This window comes from Patagioenas fasciata, chromosome 2, assembly GCF_037038585.1.
Source record: "Patagioenas fasciata isolate bPatFas1 chromosome 2, bPatFas1.hap1, whole genome shotgun sequence".
In the NCBI taxonomy this organism is placed as follows: Eukaryota; Metazoa; Chordata; class Aves; order Columbiformes; family Columbidae; genus Patagioenas; species Patagioenas fasciata.
This window is the reverse complement of record NC_092521.1, coordinates 168,866,416-168,884,097: the sequence shown is the minus strand read 5'-3', so window position 1 is coordinate 168,884,097 and position 17,682 is coordinate 168,866,416. Positions and strand designations below refer to the sequence as shown.

Sequence of the window (17,682 nt, the reverse complement as noted above, 5' to 3'; positions counted from 1 at the left end):
CCAAGGAGAGCAGAGCTGCACCAGCCATAGGGAAAAGCGTGTACATAGATACAACTTGGGGCTCTCATCAGGATTAAATTACATTTTCATCCGCCACGTAAATGATAAAGGTTTAGGATATACCTGCAGCCCGCTTCTGAGGGCTTAAATAATTGGGTGGATATGCAGAATCTTGGATATTGTATCGCAGGTACACCCATCTTGTCCTGACCGAATGCGTTAGCAGCTTGCCCAGAGCCCCAGGGCTTTAATTGGCACCGGGTGGAACAGACTGGCCCGCTTCTCTTTGCTGCAGCTCTGCGCTGACAAATAACTCAGCTGAGAAATTTAATCTGATGCCAAGAGAGCACGTTTGGTGCTGGGAGCATTGAAGTCAAGGGCGTTGATGGGCTCATGTTCCAGCCTCAGTACAGGATTTATTGATTCAGAGTTAGAGCCCATTAGTTGTACCAAATCATAGCAGAGTCCTCAGAGCTGGGGCATCTCCCCGGACCAGATGGCAAAGCTCATCTGGTGAAGGGCTTGGCGGGGAGCAGGAGGGCGACCCCTCCGCGTAGGTGTAGTGTGACGTACCCGAACGGTTCGGAAAGGTCCGGTCAGAAAGAACACGCAGGTTGTTCTGTGGCTTTGGGCTGTGCTGGGGCGCTGAGGATCGCAGAGCTTTCAGCTCGCGGGGTGATCGTGTCACTCGAAGGGATTCACTTTTACATTTAATTGTGCTGTCCTTTATTTTCGAAGTATTTTCTTAGAATGCTTAAATCCTAACAACCGTGCTTGTAAGAAATTTGTCCATTCGTAGTGTTATTTGTGCTGAGGTGTTTTTAGTGTCTGAGGATGCCGCAGGAGCGCTGGGGTTTTTTGTTGGCCGTTGCTGGTAGGTTAGCGAAATACGGGATTTATGCCGAGCCCCCCAAAAACTGCAGGTTCTGCATTTATCCTGGTGGAGGTTGGCGCAGAATGGGCATTCTCAGGTAGCTGCTGGTTTTTCTAAACCCTGTGGATTCTCATTCATTTTTGTGTTGGGCCGGACGAGCCGGGCCCACCCGCGCTGGGTTGGTTACCAAACGGGTGGTGTAGAGCCCAGAGCCTGAGCCGGATCAGCGCCTGGGTGTGCGATCAGGCCTGGGGGCTCCGTGCCCGTGTCCTGCGGAGCGTGGGAGCCAGAGGAGCAGCACATCACCTGGGGTGTGTGTTGGGCCAAATTTTGGGTCACTCGGAGTCCTGCCAGCATGACGGTTGGGGAAATGATGTACTGAGGAACGGCATCTCGGAGCTGTTCTAAGCAATGGAGAATTATTGATTGCTTTGAGGCCAGGGCGCCCGTTCCACCCGTGTCTCAGCGCTGTTCCCTCCCCTCCGCCCCCGCAGTTTTGTTGTTCCTGTGCCCGAGAAGCGCAGCATGTGGGCCGTTCTGGGTCCCCCGCTCCGAGTGCATCTGGGCAGCTCCTGTTCCCCTGCTCTCCCGCCCACACTTGTGCTTTTGCTGCTTGAAATCATCCGTTTGTCTCCATCTAGGGGAAAGTAGAGAAAAAGCCAGAATCGGCCGCTGCTGCGCGAAAGTCTGAACCCAATGCGGTCTCTAAAATGGCTCCTACTAAAACAACCGTATCAAAAGAGGGTGCCCCAAAACAGCCCAATGGGAAAGTGAGTTCATTTCAGACTTTTCTCTGTGGGAGATGGAGGAAACATTTCCGTGTGGGTCACGTTCCCTCTCTTCAGCTCTCCCGCTCTCCTCTCGGGTCCCTGTTCCTTGCACAGACACCTTTCCAGCTCCTTCTTGCACAGCCGGGGTGTTCTCGGTTGAACACGTTCCCGTCGCTGTCCTGGGCCCTTTGCCCTGCCTGCTGTACGTGTCAATGTCTTCAGAGTTCTCCATTTCCACTTTTGGGTAGAGAAGCTTAGTTTTAAGTCGGAGGTTTCCCTTAAGACCAGCTCTTCATGCACAGCACTCGTTTGTAACTGGGGAGAGGGAGCTTCAGTTCAGCGCTGCTTGTTTGAAGGTGGCAGGATATTAAGAACTTAATATTCCCGCAATGTTCCCACCCCGGTTGTATCCAGGCTCTTTAACCCCGTTAATTAGGGGGTTACCGGGTTACTCCGAAGCTGTAGGGACACGGTATCAGTGGAATGGATGGGGAGGGAGCGCTGCTGTAATTCCCGTGTGATCAGGGACAGGCCCTGTAAATGACCAGATGAGATCTATACCTGTTAATTAAAGCACCGTACACCTCTATGGCACACCATACCCCTCCATGGCACACCATACACCTCCATGGCACACCATACCCCTCCATGGCACACCGTACACCTCCATGGCACACCATACCCCTCCATGGCACACCATACACCTCCATGGCACACCATACCCCTCCATGGCACACCATACACCTCCATGGCACACCATACCCCTCCATGGCACACCGTACCCCTCCATGGCACACCATACACCTCCATGGCACACCATACCCCTCCATGGCACACCGTACCCCTCCATGGCACACCATACACCTCCATGGCACACCGTACACCTCCATGGCACACCATACCCCTCCATGGCACACCATACACCTCCATGGCACACCATACCCCTCCATGGCACACCGTACACCTCCATGGCACACCATACCCCTCCATGGCACACCATACACCTCCATGGCACACCATACCCCTCCATGGCACACCATACACCTCCATGGCACACCATACCCCTCCATGGCACACCGTACCCCTCCATGGCACACCATACACCTCCATGGCACACCATACCCCTCCATGGCACACCGTACCCCTCCATGGCACACCATACACCTCCATGGCACACCGTACACCTCCATGGCACACCATACCCCTCCATGGCACACCATACACCTCCATGGCACACCATACCCCTCCATGGCACACCGTACACCTCCATGGCACACCATACCCCTCCATGGCACACCATACCCCTCCATGGCACACCGTACACCTCCATGGCACACCATACCCCTCCATGGCACACCGTACACCTCCATGGCACACCATACCCCTCCATGGCACACCATACACCTCCATGGCACACCATACCCCTCCATGGCACACCGTACACCTCCATGGCACACCGTACACCTCCATGGCACACCGTACACCTCCATGGCACACCATACCCCTCCATGGCACACCATACACCTCCATGGCACACCGTACCCCTCCATGGCACACCGTACACCTCCATGGCACACCATACCCCTCCATGGCACACCATACCCCTCCATGGCACACCGTACCCCTCCATGGCACACCGTACACCTCCATGGCACACCGTACCCCTCCATGGCACACCGTACACCTCCATGGCACACCGTACCCCTCCATGGCACACCATACCCCTCCATGGCACACCGTACCACTCCATGGCACACCATACCCCTCCATGGCACACCATACACCTCCATGGCACACCGTACCCCTCCATGGCACACCATACACCTCCATGGCACACCATACCCCTCCATGGCACACTGTACACCTCCATGGCACACCATACCCCTCCATGGCACACCATACCCCTCCATGGCACACCATACACCTCCATGGCACACCATACAGCTCCATGGCACACCATACCCCTCCATGGCACACCATACAGCTCCATGGCACACCATACCCCTCCATGGCACACCGTACAGCTCCATGGCACACCGTACCCCTCCATGGCACACCATACACCTCCATGGCACACCATACCCCTCCATGGCACACCGTACCACTCCATGGCACACCATACCCCTCCATGGCACACCGTACACCTCCATGGCACACCGTACAGCTCCATGGCACACCATACACCTCCATGGCACACCATACCCCTCCATGGCACACCATACCCCTCCATGGCACACCGTACACCTCCATGGCACACCATACCCCTCCATGGCACACCATACACCTCCATGGCACACCGTACACCTCCATGGCACACCATACCCCTCCATGGCACATCATACACCTCCATGGCACACCGTACAGCTCCATGGCACACCATACACCTCCATGGCACACTGTACACCTCCATGGCACACCATACCCCTCCATGGCACATCATACACCTCCATGGCACACCGTACACCTCCATGGCACACCATACACCTCCATGGCACACCATACCCCTCCATGGCACACCATACACCTCCATGGCACACCATACCCCTCCATGGCACATCATACACCTCCATGGCACACCATACCCCTCCATGGCACATCATACACCTCCATGGCACACCATACCCCTCCATGGCACATCATACACCTCCATGGCACACCGTACAGCTCCATGGCACACCGTACACCTCCATGGCACATCATACACCTCCATGGCACACCATACACCTCCATGGCACACCGTACAGCTCCATGGCACACCATACACCTCCATGGCACACCATACCCCTCCATGGCACACCATACCCCTCCATGGCACACCGTACACCTCCATGGCACACCATACCCCTCCATGGCACACCATACACCTCCATGGCACACCGTACACCTCCATGGCACACCATACCCCTCCATGGCACATCATACACCTCCATGGCACACCGTACAGCTCCATGGCACACCATACACCTCCATGGCACACTGTACACCTCCATGGCACACCATACCCCTCCATGGCACATCATACACCTCCATGGCACACCGTACACCTCCATGGCACACCATACACCTCCATGGCACACCATACCCCTCCATGGCACATCATACACCTCCATGGCACACCATACCCCTCCATGGCACATCATACACCTCCATGGCACACCATACCCCTCCATGGCACATCATACACCTCCATGGCACACCGTACAGCTCCATGGCACACCGTACCCCTCCATGGCACATCATACACCTCCATGGCACACCATACACCTCCATGGCACACCGTACAGCTCCATGGCACACCGTACACCTCCATGGCACACCGTACACCTCCATGGCACACCGTACAGCTCCATGGCACACCGTACCCCTCCATGGCACACCATACCCCTCCATGGCACATCATACACCTCCATGGCACACCGTACAGCTCCATGGCACACCATACACCTCCATGGCACACCATACCCCTCCATGGCACACCGTACCCCTCCATGGCACATCATACACCTCCATGGCACGTTGTCAGAGCTGCTGGTGCCCTGAATCCAGTCCCCAGCTGACTGAGGAGCTTTTGGGAACCGGCTCAAGCGATTCCTTTTGTGCTGGCCATTGATCATCTTTCTAGAAAGCACCCGAGGTGCAGCTGCTGCCGCCTTCGTGCTGCGTGAAATAACCGCAGACTAAACACGTGTCCTGACTAACCTGTGTAACCACGGGCTGCTGCTCTAACACAGTTGCTCCCTGTGTGAGTAAAAACTCACTTAACACACTTGTGGAAAAGGCCACGTCTTTTTAGTTCATAGGAGAAACGATTTAATGAACATGAGGATTGTGTGATGAAGTTTAAGCGCAGGTTGGTGAGCTGAGCTGGGCCTCGTGCTCGGGGAGGTCCTGGGGAGGTTCCTGGGGCGCACGCAGGCACACGCTGGCCCCGTATCCGGGGATGCAGAAGGGTCCCCACGGTAGCACTTACGCTCTCGCACTAACTCTGTCCGTGCAGCCTCTCCTTTCCTTCACTCCTCTTCCTCACTCTCCTCCTCAGTTGCTTTCACACCTACTACTGAAGTTAGACTGAGCTTAACACAGCTCCTCGTTCTCCCGCCGTGTTCGAGCATCGCTCCAGCCTGCCGTATGACAACTCTAACCAGTCCTCTTCCCTTGTGTTGTTTTCCGTTCTGTAACATTCCAGGTCCAGATAGTCTCCAAAAAAGCGAACTACAGCCATGTTCAGTCCAAGTGTGGTTCCAAGGACAATATTAAGCATGTCCCTGGAGGTGGGAATGTAAGTATGGGCTCTGGGCAAGCCGGCTGTCTACTAACAACTCCTTCTCCTGTGCCGTGTTTGTATGTGTCCCTCGTACCAATGCTGTGTCTTAGGCGGATGTGGCAGAATTTCAGGGCTTCTGGAAATAATAGAGGCTGGAGAATTTATTTTCCTCCCCCATGGGATAGTGGGTTGATTGTGGGTTTTTCCACAATCTTTCCAAAAAGACTCTGGGACTTGATCTTTGAGCTGCGATTAATTTCTCAATTTAAAGGCTACTGATATCTCCGGCAGTGGAGCTGAGCTTATCAAAATAGAAGGCTAATCTTGTAACGTCTGTGTACTTGGTTGTTATATCCTGAAAACATCTGGCAAAAAAGCCCCCAGGGTAGCTGTCAGACACCAAAGCTCCCGAAAACACGGGAGTGCTTTGGCAGGCTCGGTTCCCGCGGGCAGATCTGTGCTGCCGCCGCAAATCAGCGCTCGGATAGTTCACAGAAGCACAGGGCTTGGACGCTTTCCAGGAGCGAAGGTTTTTCCATGGGTGTTCAGTCGCGGTTCGCCCGCATCTCGTGACGCTTCTCAGTGCCCGAGAAGCGGCGTCGACAGAACTCCGGGTCTGTCTGTGGGGCCTTTGGGGTGCAAACGCCCCGTTTCTGGGCCCAGCCGCAGGTTCACGTGCGGTCAGGGTGTTTGGTTCAATGTCTGGCTCAGCGGATACAAACGCTGCACGGGAGCTGACGTGGTGCCAGCTGCTGTGCCCGCTCTTCCTGGCCAATATAGGTGTGTTTGTCCCGCTGGCCGAGCCTTTACGAGACCGGTTCCTCCGTACATCTTCGGGAGAGGCAGCCAGGTTGGGCTTCTCCAGCCTGTTCTCTGCAGGGCGGTTACCGGGTGGCAGGAGGCAGAAATTGGGGTTTGACGCCCTGTTCAGAGTCACAGGACATGCGGCTCCTTCCCTTCCACTTGGTGGATTCTCACCCCTGGTGGCATTTGCCATTTTCATGTGATATTTCCACGTGTTTCCCACCGTTTAAAGGAGAGCACGCACGCGGGTATGGAGCTTCCCCTCGAAACACTCGTACAGGAGGATTCTCTCCACCATAGAAAGGCAAACTGATGTGACCATCGTGGCAACCGGGTGCCCTCATAATCCTGTTCTTCAGCTACAGATGCTTCTGTTCCTGGTGCACGTTTGCCCTGGTTCTGCCACCCGGGTTGGGAACAGGCCGCTGGTGCTGTTGGTCCGCAGTCGGCTCCAGTCAGACCCTTTGCCCGGGCTCCTGTAGCCCTCAGGAGCCGTGTTTAATGAACTGCGTTCATTTTGCCACCCTCACCTTGTACAGCGACTCTCACACGTTCCCTTTGTTTTGAGGCCAACAGAAATGCGATTTAAATGCGGGGGATATTTTTTCTTGCTTGATTAATTCCATTAGTGAGCTGTTCTTCCTTCTGATGAGTCACCAAACCCTGTCCTTTCCTCTTCGCTGTCCTGGGGACCTGCGTGTGCCTGTTTTTCTCTTCCTGCACGCTCTCCTTTTACCGTGCACCTTTCTATTTGCTCAACGCGTGAAGCTTTTTGCTTTGAGAACTGAGAATAAGGTGTTTATTATTCCCAGGTTCCCTTTGCCCCAAACCAGCGTCCAGCCCCAGAAGACGCATCCGAAAGCAGCAGATGTTGTTCCCACTCCTATTTGCCAAAAACACCTAGAGACAAACACCATTAGCTTTCCTGGGTGAAAGCTTTTGTTGTGCTTTATTTTTTCCCCTCTCTCTTTTCAAAGGAAGCAACAGTAGAGGTGGATTTTCCAGCGTGCAGTAGTGTACGTGTTGCTGAAGGTTTAGCGAGCGATTTGGAGTGCACACGCGTTTCTCTGCCCTTTGGCTCGACCTGCTGAGCTGGGCTGGGAAATGGTCAGACAATCTAGAAAGCGATGGGATCAACCTTCCCATCCAAGCTCCGAACCCAGCTTTAGGATCTGAAGCTTATTTCTGGCACCAGAGCCTGAGTATTTGGTCCGTAGGTGCAAACCTGAGTCTCTAAAGGTGTCTCCCATTGCGAACTCAAAGCCACCCGTGGTAGAAATCGGAGCAGAAGTTCGGTTCATTCGGGTAGGACGTTGGGATCCCCGGGTGAAGTCGTGAGCGCCCAGGGCTGGGTGCGTCTGCCCGGGCCGATAGCGGACGTTAGCGTTTCAAATGCATCCTGTGAGACAAATGCAGGTTTATTCCAGATCCAAGCAAACAAATGCTCGTTGTGGAAGCCGTGGTGGCTCCACCGGGACCGTGGGGCCGAGGTGTGCGGAGCGCGGGGCGCTGGGCACACCGGGCCCGGCTCATCCCTTCCGCAGACAGATGCTCTGCCGGTTCTCATTAAGCTTTTAGAGCCGATTGTAAGTGAACAAATTCTTGCCACATTCAAAACCAAAGATTTTTGGTTTTATCTGCGAGACGATGTTGGTGTTGACGCGGCTGGGGAGGCGAATCCTCACCCGACTGCCAGGAAATCCCGGATTGTTACCACAGAAGGTTAAATGTCAGCTCGGGGGGGTTGGACCAGATGACCGCGAGTTCCTTGCAGTGTAAATTACCCAGTGTTTGTGTGACATGAAAGATCTGCTGGTAGTCGGACAAGAAGTTAATCCTGGAACAGGAGTTTTCATCCTCGCGGAGCTGGGACTCCATTCTGAAGGTGTCGGAGCTGGGGCTCCGTGCAATGCACTTGGTCCAAGTGTCAGGCATGAAATGAAATGAGCAAAAAGACATAAAACCTGTGGTGTTTTGACTCCACCTTTGTCCCACCCCGGAGAAAACCCTTCTCCCCCCACTCAATGATGTCCCCGAACCCCACGCTGGAACATTGGGCTCGTTGGCTTGGGAGAAGGTTGTTACTGAGCCGTGAGCATCTCATGATTCCGTGGCTGCATCACCAAACGTCCTGTCAGTGCAGGTTTGATTTGACAGCATCAGGTCACTGGTAGAGTGGGGATAAAGGATGTGGTGCTGGGCAATAGCTTCCCCGCCACAGGGCTTGTGCTGGGGACAGCAGGGTGACCACGAGCCAGCACTGGGCCCTTGTGGCCAGGAAGCCAATGGTACCTGGGGTGGGTTAGAAGGGGGTGGTCAGTAGGTCAGAGAGGTTCTCCTGCCCCTCTGCTCTGCCCTGGGGAGACCACACCTGGAATCTTGTGTCCAGCTGTGGCCCCTCAGCTCCAGAAGGACAGGGAACTGCTGGAGAGAGTCCAGCGCAGCCACCAAGATGCTGAAGGGAGTGGAGCATCTCCCGTGTGAGGAAAGGCTGAGGGAGCTGGGGCTCTTTAGTTTGGAGAAGAGGAGACTGAGGGGTGACCTTATTAATGCTTATAAATATATAAAGGGTGAGTGCCATGAGAACGGAGCCAGGCTCTTCTCAGTGGCAAACAATGATAGGACAAGGGGCAATGGGATCAAGCTGGAACACAAGAGGTTCCACTAAAATTTGAGAAAAAACTGCTTCTCAGTGAGGGTAACAGAGCCTGGCCCAGGCTGCCCAGGGAGGTTGTGGAGTCTCCTTCTGTGCAGACATTCAAACCCGCCTGGACCCCTTCCTGTGGAACCTCAGCTGGGTGTTCCTGCTCCATGGGGGGATTGCACTGGATGAGCTTTCCAGGGCCCTTCCACCCCTGACACTGTCATTCTGTGGCTGTGACAGCGGCTGGAGCAGTCTGTCCCGCTGGGCACCGTGATCCGTCCCTGTGTCCCGTTCTCGGTGGGAGGAAAAGCTGCCACCAAACCCCAACGGTGATTTGTCCGCTCATCAACCACTCCCGGCCGGTGCGTTAAGGTCCCTGCCGTGGGGCTGTTATCTTTCTGCAGTCCCACTCCCGCTTAAATTTGTCCCCCCTGTTAATTCAAACCGCCACAGAAAGGCCTGCAGGGGGAAAGAAAGGAGAGATAGCTTTATCATCTTCTCCTTTTGCTCAGCTTTACTGCGAGTTTTAACTCTGACTTCAGTGAAACCCGTCCTGGTTTGCTGCAGAGAGAGGCAGGCCCGGTTTCACCAGGGAACGGCCACACGTTGTGTTTGGCGTGGTCTCAAGCAGCGGATGCAGCGTTTTGGTTGCTCGTGTTCCGGTCGGTGACAGGCGGTGCTTTTCACCCGGCAGATGGGGCTTTTCTGCTGTTACCGGGCTAACCAGCTCACTACTGAACCCATGAGACCAAACACATGAGATGGTGCTAAATCTGACCGGAGTGTTCACATCCAGTGCCTGGGGACCCACGGGGCACAGTAGCGCAGCAAAAGGGGTGCGGAGGCTGTGAGTGTCAGCTGGTGGTTGGGGTGGCCCCTGGACCCCGCGTTCCCAGCAGCTGTTTCCATGTGCTGAGCTGTCTCTTCTTGCCCCTTCAGGTGCAGATCCAGAACAAGAAAGTTGACCTCTCCAAAGTGTCCTCCAAGTGCGGCTCCAAAGCGAATATCAAGCACAAGCCAGGTAGAAACGTTACCGCTTCCTCGTGATTTGCGGGTGGATATTGCACGTCACCCAAATTCAGTCCTGGGCTGCGACTGAAATGGTTTTAAGGCGTTTATTGCTTTCAGGGACTATTTCTAGAAGCTTCTTAGCGATTCCTGGTGGTTTCGTCAGCAGAGGAGGGGATTAGGAGATGAGGGATTGTATCTGTCCTGTGGAGATAATCTGCTTTGACTCAGTTCTCTTCTTTCCTTCACATTTGGAAAGAAGTGGATATTTACCATAGTGCAGGAGTCTGGAAGGTCCAGCCGTGCTCACGGAGGCTTTGGGAAGATAAAGTGACTTTCCTCTCATTCTTCAAAGCAGATAGAAGGGTCTTTTTAGCCTTCAGTAGCAGCTCCCGTCCTACATAACCCACTTTTGGCTCTTTAATGCCACGTTACAGGATGAGCGGCAGGAATTCTTTGCTCCCCGCTGAGAACGCAGCAATTACCATGAATTCCCGTGCATCTCGGGGTTCCTACCCAGGCAACGCCGAGGCCACGGCGCACGGCCGGGTCTCAGGTTGGAGGTACCAGACCTGTGTAGCACCCCAAAGCACGGCCCGTCCGCCGGGTTTCGCTGGTTTGCCCGTGTCTGAGGACGCTTCTCCGCACAAGAAAACTCGCGGTGATCGCGGTTCACTGAGCAGAGCTGCAGACAAACGCCACCAGCGGGTCTTGGGCTGTCCGGGGGGGTTCCCGCACCCTTTCTGCCAGCTTGTTGGCTTGAAAACCCAACCTTGCCCACGGAGCAAGGGCAGGACCGGCGGAGGAAGACCGCGGTGCCACCAGCGCGACCTCCTCTGCCAGAACAAGCCGAGCGCGACAATAGCCGCTCTTGTCCTGGGCTCATTGATTGAAGCAGAATAATCCGGCCAGAATAGGCTGTTCTCAGCTGTTTTCACTGATTTCTGTTAGACCAAAAGGGCTGGCTTCCACCGTTGGCCGTGTGTCGAGGGTTAAGATTGCGGGGTGACAATCAAACCCTGGCAGATGTATTGTCAACCTCCTCTCCCCCCCACTTCCCCCTTTTGCCCCTCACTCTCCCCCCTTCCCACTCAGGACAGGCGATCAGGAGGGAAAGAAGGACAGAGAGAAGAGAGTTGGAAAAGTTAAAGATGTTTTGCTAATGCTACTGATAAGAATAGAGAAAATAATACAGATATACAAAACCAATCTTGTCAGTCTCAGCAACTGCAGAGCCAGCACCCAAAGTCCTGGACTGGACTCTGCAGCCAACCGGAGCTGGATTCAGTCTCTCACTGGCCTCAGTTCGCAGGGACGACCAGCAAGGTCCTCTCCTAATGTCAGCCATGAGGAAAAAGGGAAGGAAAAAAGGGATGAGATCCTCGTGATCTCCCACTTTTAAATGAAGTATTCAGGTGAATGGAATGTTATTCACCGTTGGTCAGTCTCTTGGTCACCGGTTTCTCGTTGCCCCTCTCGCGAGATGTCCATCCGTGCTCATCAATAAGTTTCCATTCCATTGCTGGGTTTAACCAAAACATGTGTCTGGTTCTCCAGGAAAATGCAGCTGACATGAAGGCTTTGGCTGACAGGCAAATTCACTAAAAGAGAACCTTGTTTTTAACAAAACCAGGACACCGTGCTAAGCGTCCAGAGTGCTGGGGATGGGGGATTTGCTGCCGTCGCTGGAAGCAAAGTTGAGCTTAGCGGTACTTAAATAGGGGTTTTGTGAGGAACCCGCTGGAGTATGGACTGCGCTGATTGCACTGCACTGTTCTATTAGAAGCAGGAAACCCTCCGGCTGATACTGAGTGTGTTACCTGCCCGTGTCCCTCCCCGCATCCCCGGTGACTCCTTGCTGGGGCCGGCGCTGAGGTGGGGCCGTTCTGGTGGTTTAACAAACCGCTCGCTCTTCTTCTAGGGGGAGGAGATGTCAAAATCGAGAACCAGAAGCTGAACTTCAAGGAGAAGGCCCAAGCCAAAGTGGGTTCTCTGGACAACGTGGGACACTCGCCGGCAGGAGCCGTGAAGGTGGGTTCGGCGAGCTCTGCGCATCGCGGCAGCGGCTGCGTTTGCTCCTCCTTATCCCGCTCTTGGTGTAGCTCAGCTTCTCCACCTTCTATAACCACCTCCGTATTGCTGTGGCGCCCCTTGTGACCCCCGGGAGTCAGCGTGAGTTGAAAATAGGATGAAACGGCCTCAAGTTGCACCAGGGGAGGTTGAGGTTGGATGTGGGAACAATTTCTTCCCCAAAGGGCTGTGGGGCATTGGAACAGGCTGCCCAGGGCAGTGCTGGAGTCACCATCCCTGGAGGGCTGGACAGACGGACAGGAGGTTCTCAGGACATGGGGCAGGGACTGGGGTGGGCGAACGCTTGGACTCGATCTTGAGCGGCTTTTCCACCCAGAATTATTCTGTCAGCTCCATCGATCTCCGCCTTCCTTCAGGAGGGGCTGCTCGGGCAGGGGGTCGCTAACGCTGGGGTTGTTCCGGGAAATGCGGCTGATTCTGAATTACCTGGTGGCTCTGGGAGCGGAGAAAACAACCCTGGGCTGCACCATCAGAACTGTTGGAACGTGACGTGGGCTTTGCCCCCAGCGGGACAGACAGACAGAGAATCCCCTCCTGAGTCCTCGGGACAGACAGACAGACAGAGGAGAATCCCCTCCTGAGTCCCCGGGACAGACAGACAGACAGAGGAGAATCCCCTCCTGAGTCCCCGGGACAGACAGACAGACAGAGGAGAATCCCCTCCTGAGTCCCCGGGACAGACAGACAGACAGAGGAGAATCCCCTCCTGAGTCCCCGGGACAGACAGACAGACAGAGGAGAATCCCCTCCTGAGTCTCTGGAACAGACAGACAGACAGAGGAGAATCCCCTCCTGAGTCTCCCTGTCCCCGGGGTCTGAGCGGGGCTGTCACCGGGCGGCTGACATGTCAGGGCTGTCACCGGGTGGGTGACACATCGGGGCTGTCCCTGGGGCTCCCACAGCCGGGGGATCCCCCAGACCCCCGAAACTCCTGCAGAAGCGCCCGGATATCGGAGCTGCCCCCAGCTCAAGGTGGGAACTTCAGCCCAGAAGCAGAACCTGGTGGTTCTGACGCTCGTTGGGCAGCAGGTCCAGCCCTCGCCTGTGTCTCGGTGCTGCCTGAGCCCGGAGTGAGTTCGGGAAGAGCTTTATTGCCCGGCCAAACGGGCAGCGAGGGGATGGCCCAGAACCACAGAATATTTCGGTTGGGATCTCCCCAGCCCCCAGTGCCCCCCCTGCCATGACAGGGACATCTTCACCAGCTCAGGTTGCTCAGACCCGTCCAGCCTGGCCTGGGATGTCTCCAGGGATGGTTCATCCACCACCTCTCTGGGTACCTGGGCCAGGCTCTCACCACCCTCAGGGCAACAATTCCTTCCTCATGTCCGGCCTGAATCTCCCTCCTTTAGTTTAAAACCATCACCCCTTGTCCTGTCACAACAGTCGCTGCTCAAAAGTCTGTCTCCATCTTTCTTCTCAGCCCCTTTTAAGCACAGAAAGGCCGCACTAAGGTCTCCCCGGAGCTTCTCTTCCCCAGCTGAACAGCCCAACTCTCTCACCTGTCCCCAGCAAAGCTGTTCCAGCCTTGGGTCATTCCTGGGGCTCCTCTGGCCCCTCTCAGCAGCTCCATGTGTGTCCTGGCTGGGGACCCAGCGCTGGACCAGCTGCTCCCTCCAGGCCCGGGCTGCTCCATTGTGTCCCCTTCTCCGTGTGTCCCGTGCTGGTGTCGCAGTGTCCAGCTCCGCAGTAGCTGGAGGCTCCACATCGTGTCCCCAAATCTCACCGCCGTGTACCCAGACCCCTCCGTGCTGCTCACCCCGTCCCTTTCAGCATCATTGTGTCACTGTACCCAGGCCTCTGCCTCGCCCATCCTGTCACCGGCGTGTTTGGGAAAGGGTGCTGAGCTCTGCACCCCATGTCCCCGTGTGTCACACCCATTGACTGCTCGCTGTCCCCTCCCCGTGTCATTGCAGGCCGAGGGGAGCGCGGAGCCGGGGCAGCTCCCGCCGGGCCCCCCGAACGGCACGGAGACGCAGGAGAACGGCCTGGGGCCGGCGGGACCCCGCGCCGGGGGCGACCAAAGGGACGTTCAGAGCTTCGAGACTCAGATCCAAGAAACAAGTGAGTGTTCGGTGTCCCCGGTGCGCGGGGTTGGGGACAGCGGGGCAGAGCAGCCGCCCCGGTCACAGCCGAGCCTGTCGCGGCCCTGTCCGCCGGGGTGCGTGGCTTTTTGCCTCTTTTAATTCAGAAAATTGCCTTTTATTTTCCAGGCATCTAATGATGACATTGTGGTATCGTCTCCCGTCCCCCCCTCCCCTCTCCGTGTGTCCCCCCCCCCCCTCCCCTGTGTCGCTGCAGATTGACCCCCACAGGCTGACGTTCCGTGCGAAGGCCAAGGCTCGAACCCACCACGGAGCTCAACCCCCGTCTCCAACCCCCACCCCTGCGGCAGCACGTCCAGCCGGGCCGGTCACCTTTGTCACCGCCGTCCCCCGCGGCGCTTTCTCAGCAAGGCTTGTGATCCACCCCGACCCCGTCCCCGGTAACGCAGCTTCGCTCTCTCACCCCGGCCCTGGCCGTGGCTGCGGGGCCGGCGCCGGCAGAGCTGGGGTCCCCGCTCCAGGGCTCGGGATGCCCAGCGCCGGCAGAGCTGGGGTCCCCGCTCCAGGGCTCGGGATGCCCAGCGCCGGCAGAGCTCGTGTCCCAGCTCCAGTGCCCGGGCCGCCCAGCGCCGCGGTCCCTCTTGGGCTGGATGGGGGTTTCCTTCGTGGTGGCGCCGGAGCCGCGGCCGCTGTGGCGGGGCCGAGCGGGCGGCGTTAACAGGGACGAGCTGCGACCTCTCGCTTCCTTCCATTTTCGTTTTCTAAAAACCCACCTTTTCCTCCTTGCCGCTTCAGTTTCTGCCGCCCCCGTTTGACGATGATCTCTATTATACACACACGTTAGGCTGTTTTAACTGTTGACTTTAACCTTTTATCCTTCGTGACGACGTGTTGATGATTTATCGTGCTACAAACCCACGCTAAGTTTCCTTTTCTCTTTCCTTTTCCTTAACCGTAGGAGAGTAGAGCCATTAACCGCTGCTGCCGTGCCGGCTTTACTGACATATCCAGCAATTGTAACTTTTCTTTTGTCGTTGGGTTGGTTGTTTGGTTGTTTGGGTTTGGTTTTGGTTCTTTTGTTTAATATTTTAAAACGATGGAGCAAACTCACGGGATTAAGCCATGTCCGGAGCGGAAGGCGATAGAGAACGTGATAGAGGAGGGTTTGCTGCGGCGGGCGAGGCGGAGCCCGAGTCGGGTCGGACGGGCGAACCCCCCCGTGGGGCCGGCCCGGGACCTTGTGGGGTGAAGTTGAGTGCTGGACCCGCACCCCGAGCGCGGTTCCGGGGTCGGGGGCGCGGGGCCGTGTCGGAGCAGGACGGGGCTGCGAGCGGTGGCGCCGAGCCCCCGGGGGCCGGCGGGTGAGGCGCGAGCTCCTCGTTTCGTGTTGCGAATGACACTAAAGAAATGAAATGTAAATAAACGGAAAAAAGTGAAAAACAAAACCAACGAAACAAGCGTTCTTGGGGCGTCAGAGTAATTGAAGCAGCGCGGAGCTGGGGGGCAGAGCCGTGAGCGGCGGGCGCGGGGCCGGCGCCACACGAGAACCCGCAGTCTGTATCGACACAAAGATTCTTATTGCACTTGTATTTTTTATATTAAAAGTTTGCATGATTTCTAATAAAATGGCATTAAACTGTACTAGTTTGCATCAAAGTCGTCTGCTAGTTTCAGAAGTGCTTCTTTTCTCCTCTGGTACAGATTTGAACCAGTGAATGATGCAGATTTGCACCTGGAAGGGGCCGTTATATATACCCTGGAAACCCCCCTGCCTCCTCCTCTCCCCTCCGCACCCAAACCCAGCTCCCCCGTGTTCCCCTGGCTGGACCGCCCCCCATGGACCCCCCGGTTCCTGGGGACCCCCCCCACCCCCCCCAGGATATATCACCGCCCCGCGCTCTCAGCTCTCAGCACCCCTCGCTCTCGGGGTGCGAAGGGACAGGGAGGAGCAGGCTCAGCGCCATCGGGGCCGCGCCGGCGAGGGGTCCCCAGCGCCGAGCCCACGGGCCGGGCTGGGAGCCGCAGCGGGGCCGCGGCGGCGCCGGCTGTTGCTGGGTTTGCCCAAGCGCGGTGCCGCGGGTCAGGGCCGCGAGTGGCAACGTTGCACTTTATCTTCCGAGACTGCAAAAACGTAAAGAGCGAGCGAGCCCCCGAGGCTGTTGGGGCGGCGGTGTCGCCCCCTCCCCGCGCTGCTCGGAGCGTGGACGCGGTTCTGGTGCCTGGGGGCGCTGCCGCAGCTTCCGGGCCCGTCCGAACGTGCACAGCGCGCCCCGTGTTTGTGCCACTCGGACGCTGGTCGTGCCCGCGCTTGGCGGACAAACCGGCTACGCTAGCGCGCTCCGGTTCTCTAGGACACCTTCGGTTTTAATAGGGAGTTGTTTTTAACGTAAGGAAGCGGCTGTACATATCGCTAGGATGGCAGGAGAGGCGTGTTGGTGAAATGGGTTCAGTTTCCTCTCTGGCGAGGCTGGTGTGAGGGGTCAGTGCTGAGAGCGGAGCTGCGGGCAGAGCCGGAGCTGCGGGCAGAGCTGGAGCTGTGGTTGTGCTGGAGCTGCGGGCAGAGCAGGAGCTGCGGGCAGAGCTGGAGCTGTGGTTGTGCTGGAGCTGCGGGCAGAGCAGGAGCTGTGGGCAGAACTGGAGCTGCGAGCAGAGCAGGAGCTGTGTGCAGAGCAGGAGCTGTGGTTGTGCTGGAGCTGCGGGCAGAGCCGGAGCTGTGGTTGTGCTGGAGCTGCGGGCAGAGCAGGAGCTGTGGGCAGAACTGGAGCTGCGAGCAGAGCAGGAGCTGTGGGCAGAGCAGGAGCTGTGGTTGTGCTGGAGCTGCGGGCAGAGCCGGAGCTGTGGTTGTGCTGGAGCTGCGGGCAGAGCCGGAGCTGTGGTTGTGCTGGAGGTGGCCGCTTCTGGGGGAAAACAATGCGAGTGGTGTGAATTAGACGCCATGTGAATGTACAGGGGCCTGTCCGGGCGCCCCGCACGGGTCCCGGCTGCTTGGGGCTGTGAGAGCAGGGGGTGCTGGGGGCTCTGGACCCTCAGCAATGGCCCTTCCCGGGGTGGGGGTCGGGAGGTGCGAGGGGTGCAGGGCTGGGGGCTCAGCTGCTGGATCCTGGCGTCCCCGGCGCATCAGTGGCATTTACAGTTTTTGGGGCTTTTTTTACTGTTCCAATGCAGGTACCGGAGTTCGCGGCTTT

General features: G+C 56.8%; 1 protein-coding gene across 7 annotated transcripts in view; it reads left to right on the top strand.

Moving 5' to 3' along the window:
* MAP4 (microtubule associated protein 4) overlaps positions 1–16,153 on the top strand; it is a 144,931-nt gene extending 128,778 nt beyond the window's left edge. For 4 of the 7 annotated variants that reach the window (XM_065831683.2, XM_065831685.2, XM_065831680.2 and 1 more), the window contains 6 exons: positions 1,516–1,644; positions 5,831–5,923; positions 10,296–10,377; positions 12,286–12,395; positions 14,369–14,516; positions 14,666–16,153. In XM_065831683.2, coding sequence (XP_065687755.1) covers positions 1,516–1,644; positions 5,831–5,923; positions 10,296–10,377; positions 12,286–12,395; positions 14,369–14,516; positions 14,666–14,673 — 570 coding nt within the window. In that variant the 3' untranslated portion in view covers positions 14,674–16,153. The remainder of the gene's footprint in view (positions 1–1,515; positions 1,645–5,830; positions 5,924–10,295; positions 10,378–12,285; positions 12,396–14,368; positions 14,517–14,665) is intronic. The other 3 variants (XM_065831682.2, XM_065831684.2, XM_065831687.2) reach the window with 3 other exon arrangements.
* Positions 16,154–17,682: the final 1,529 nt, after the last annotated feature.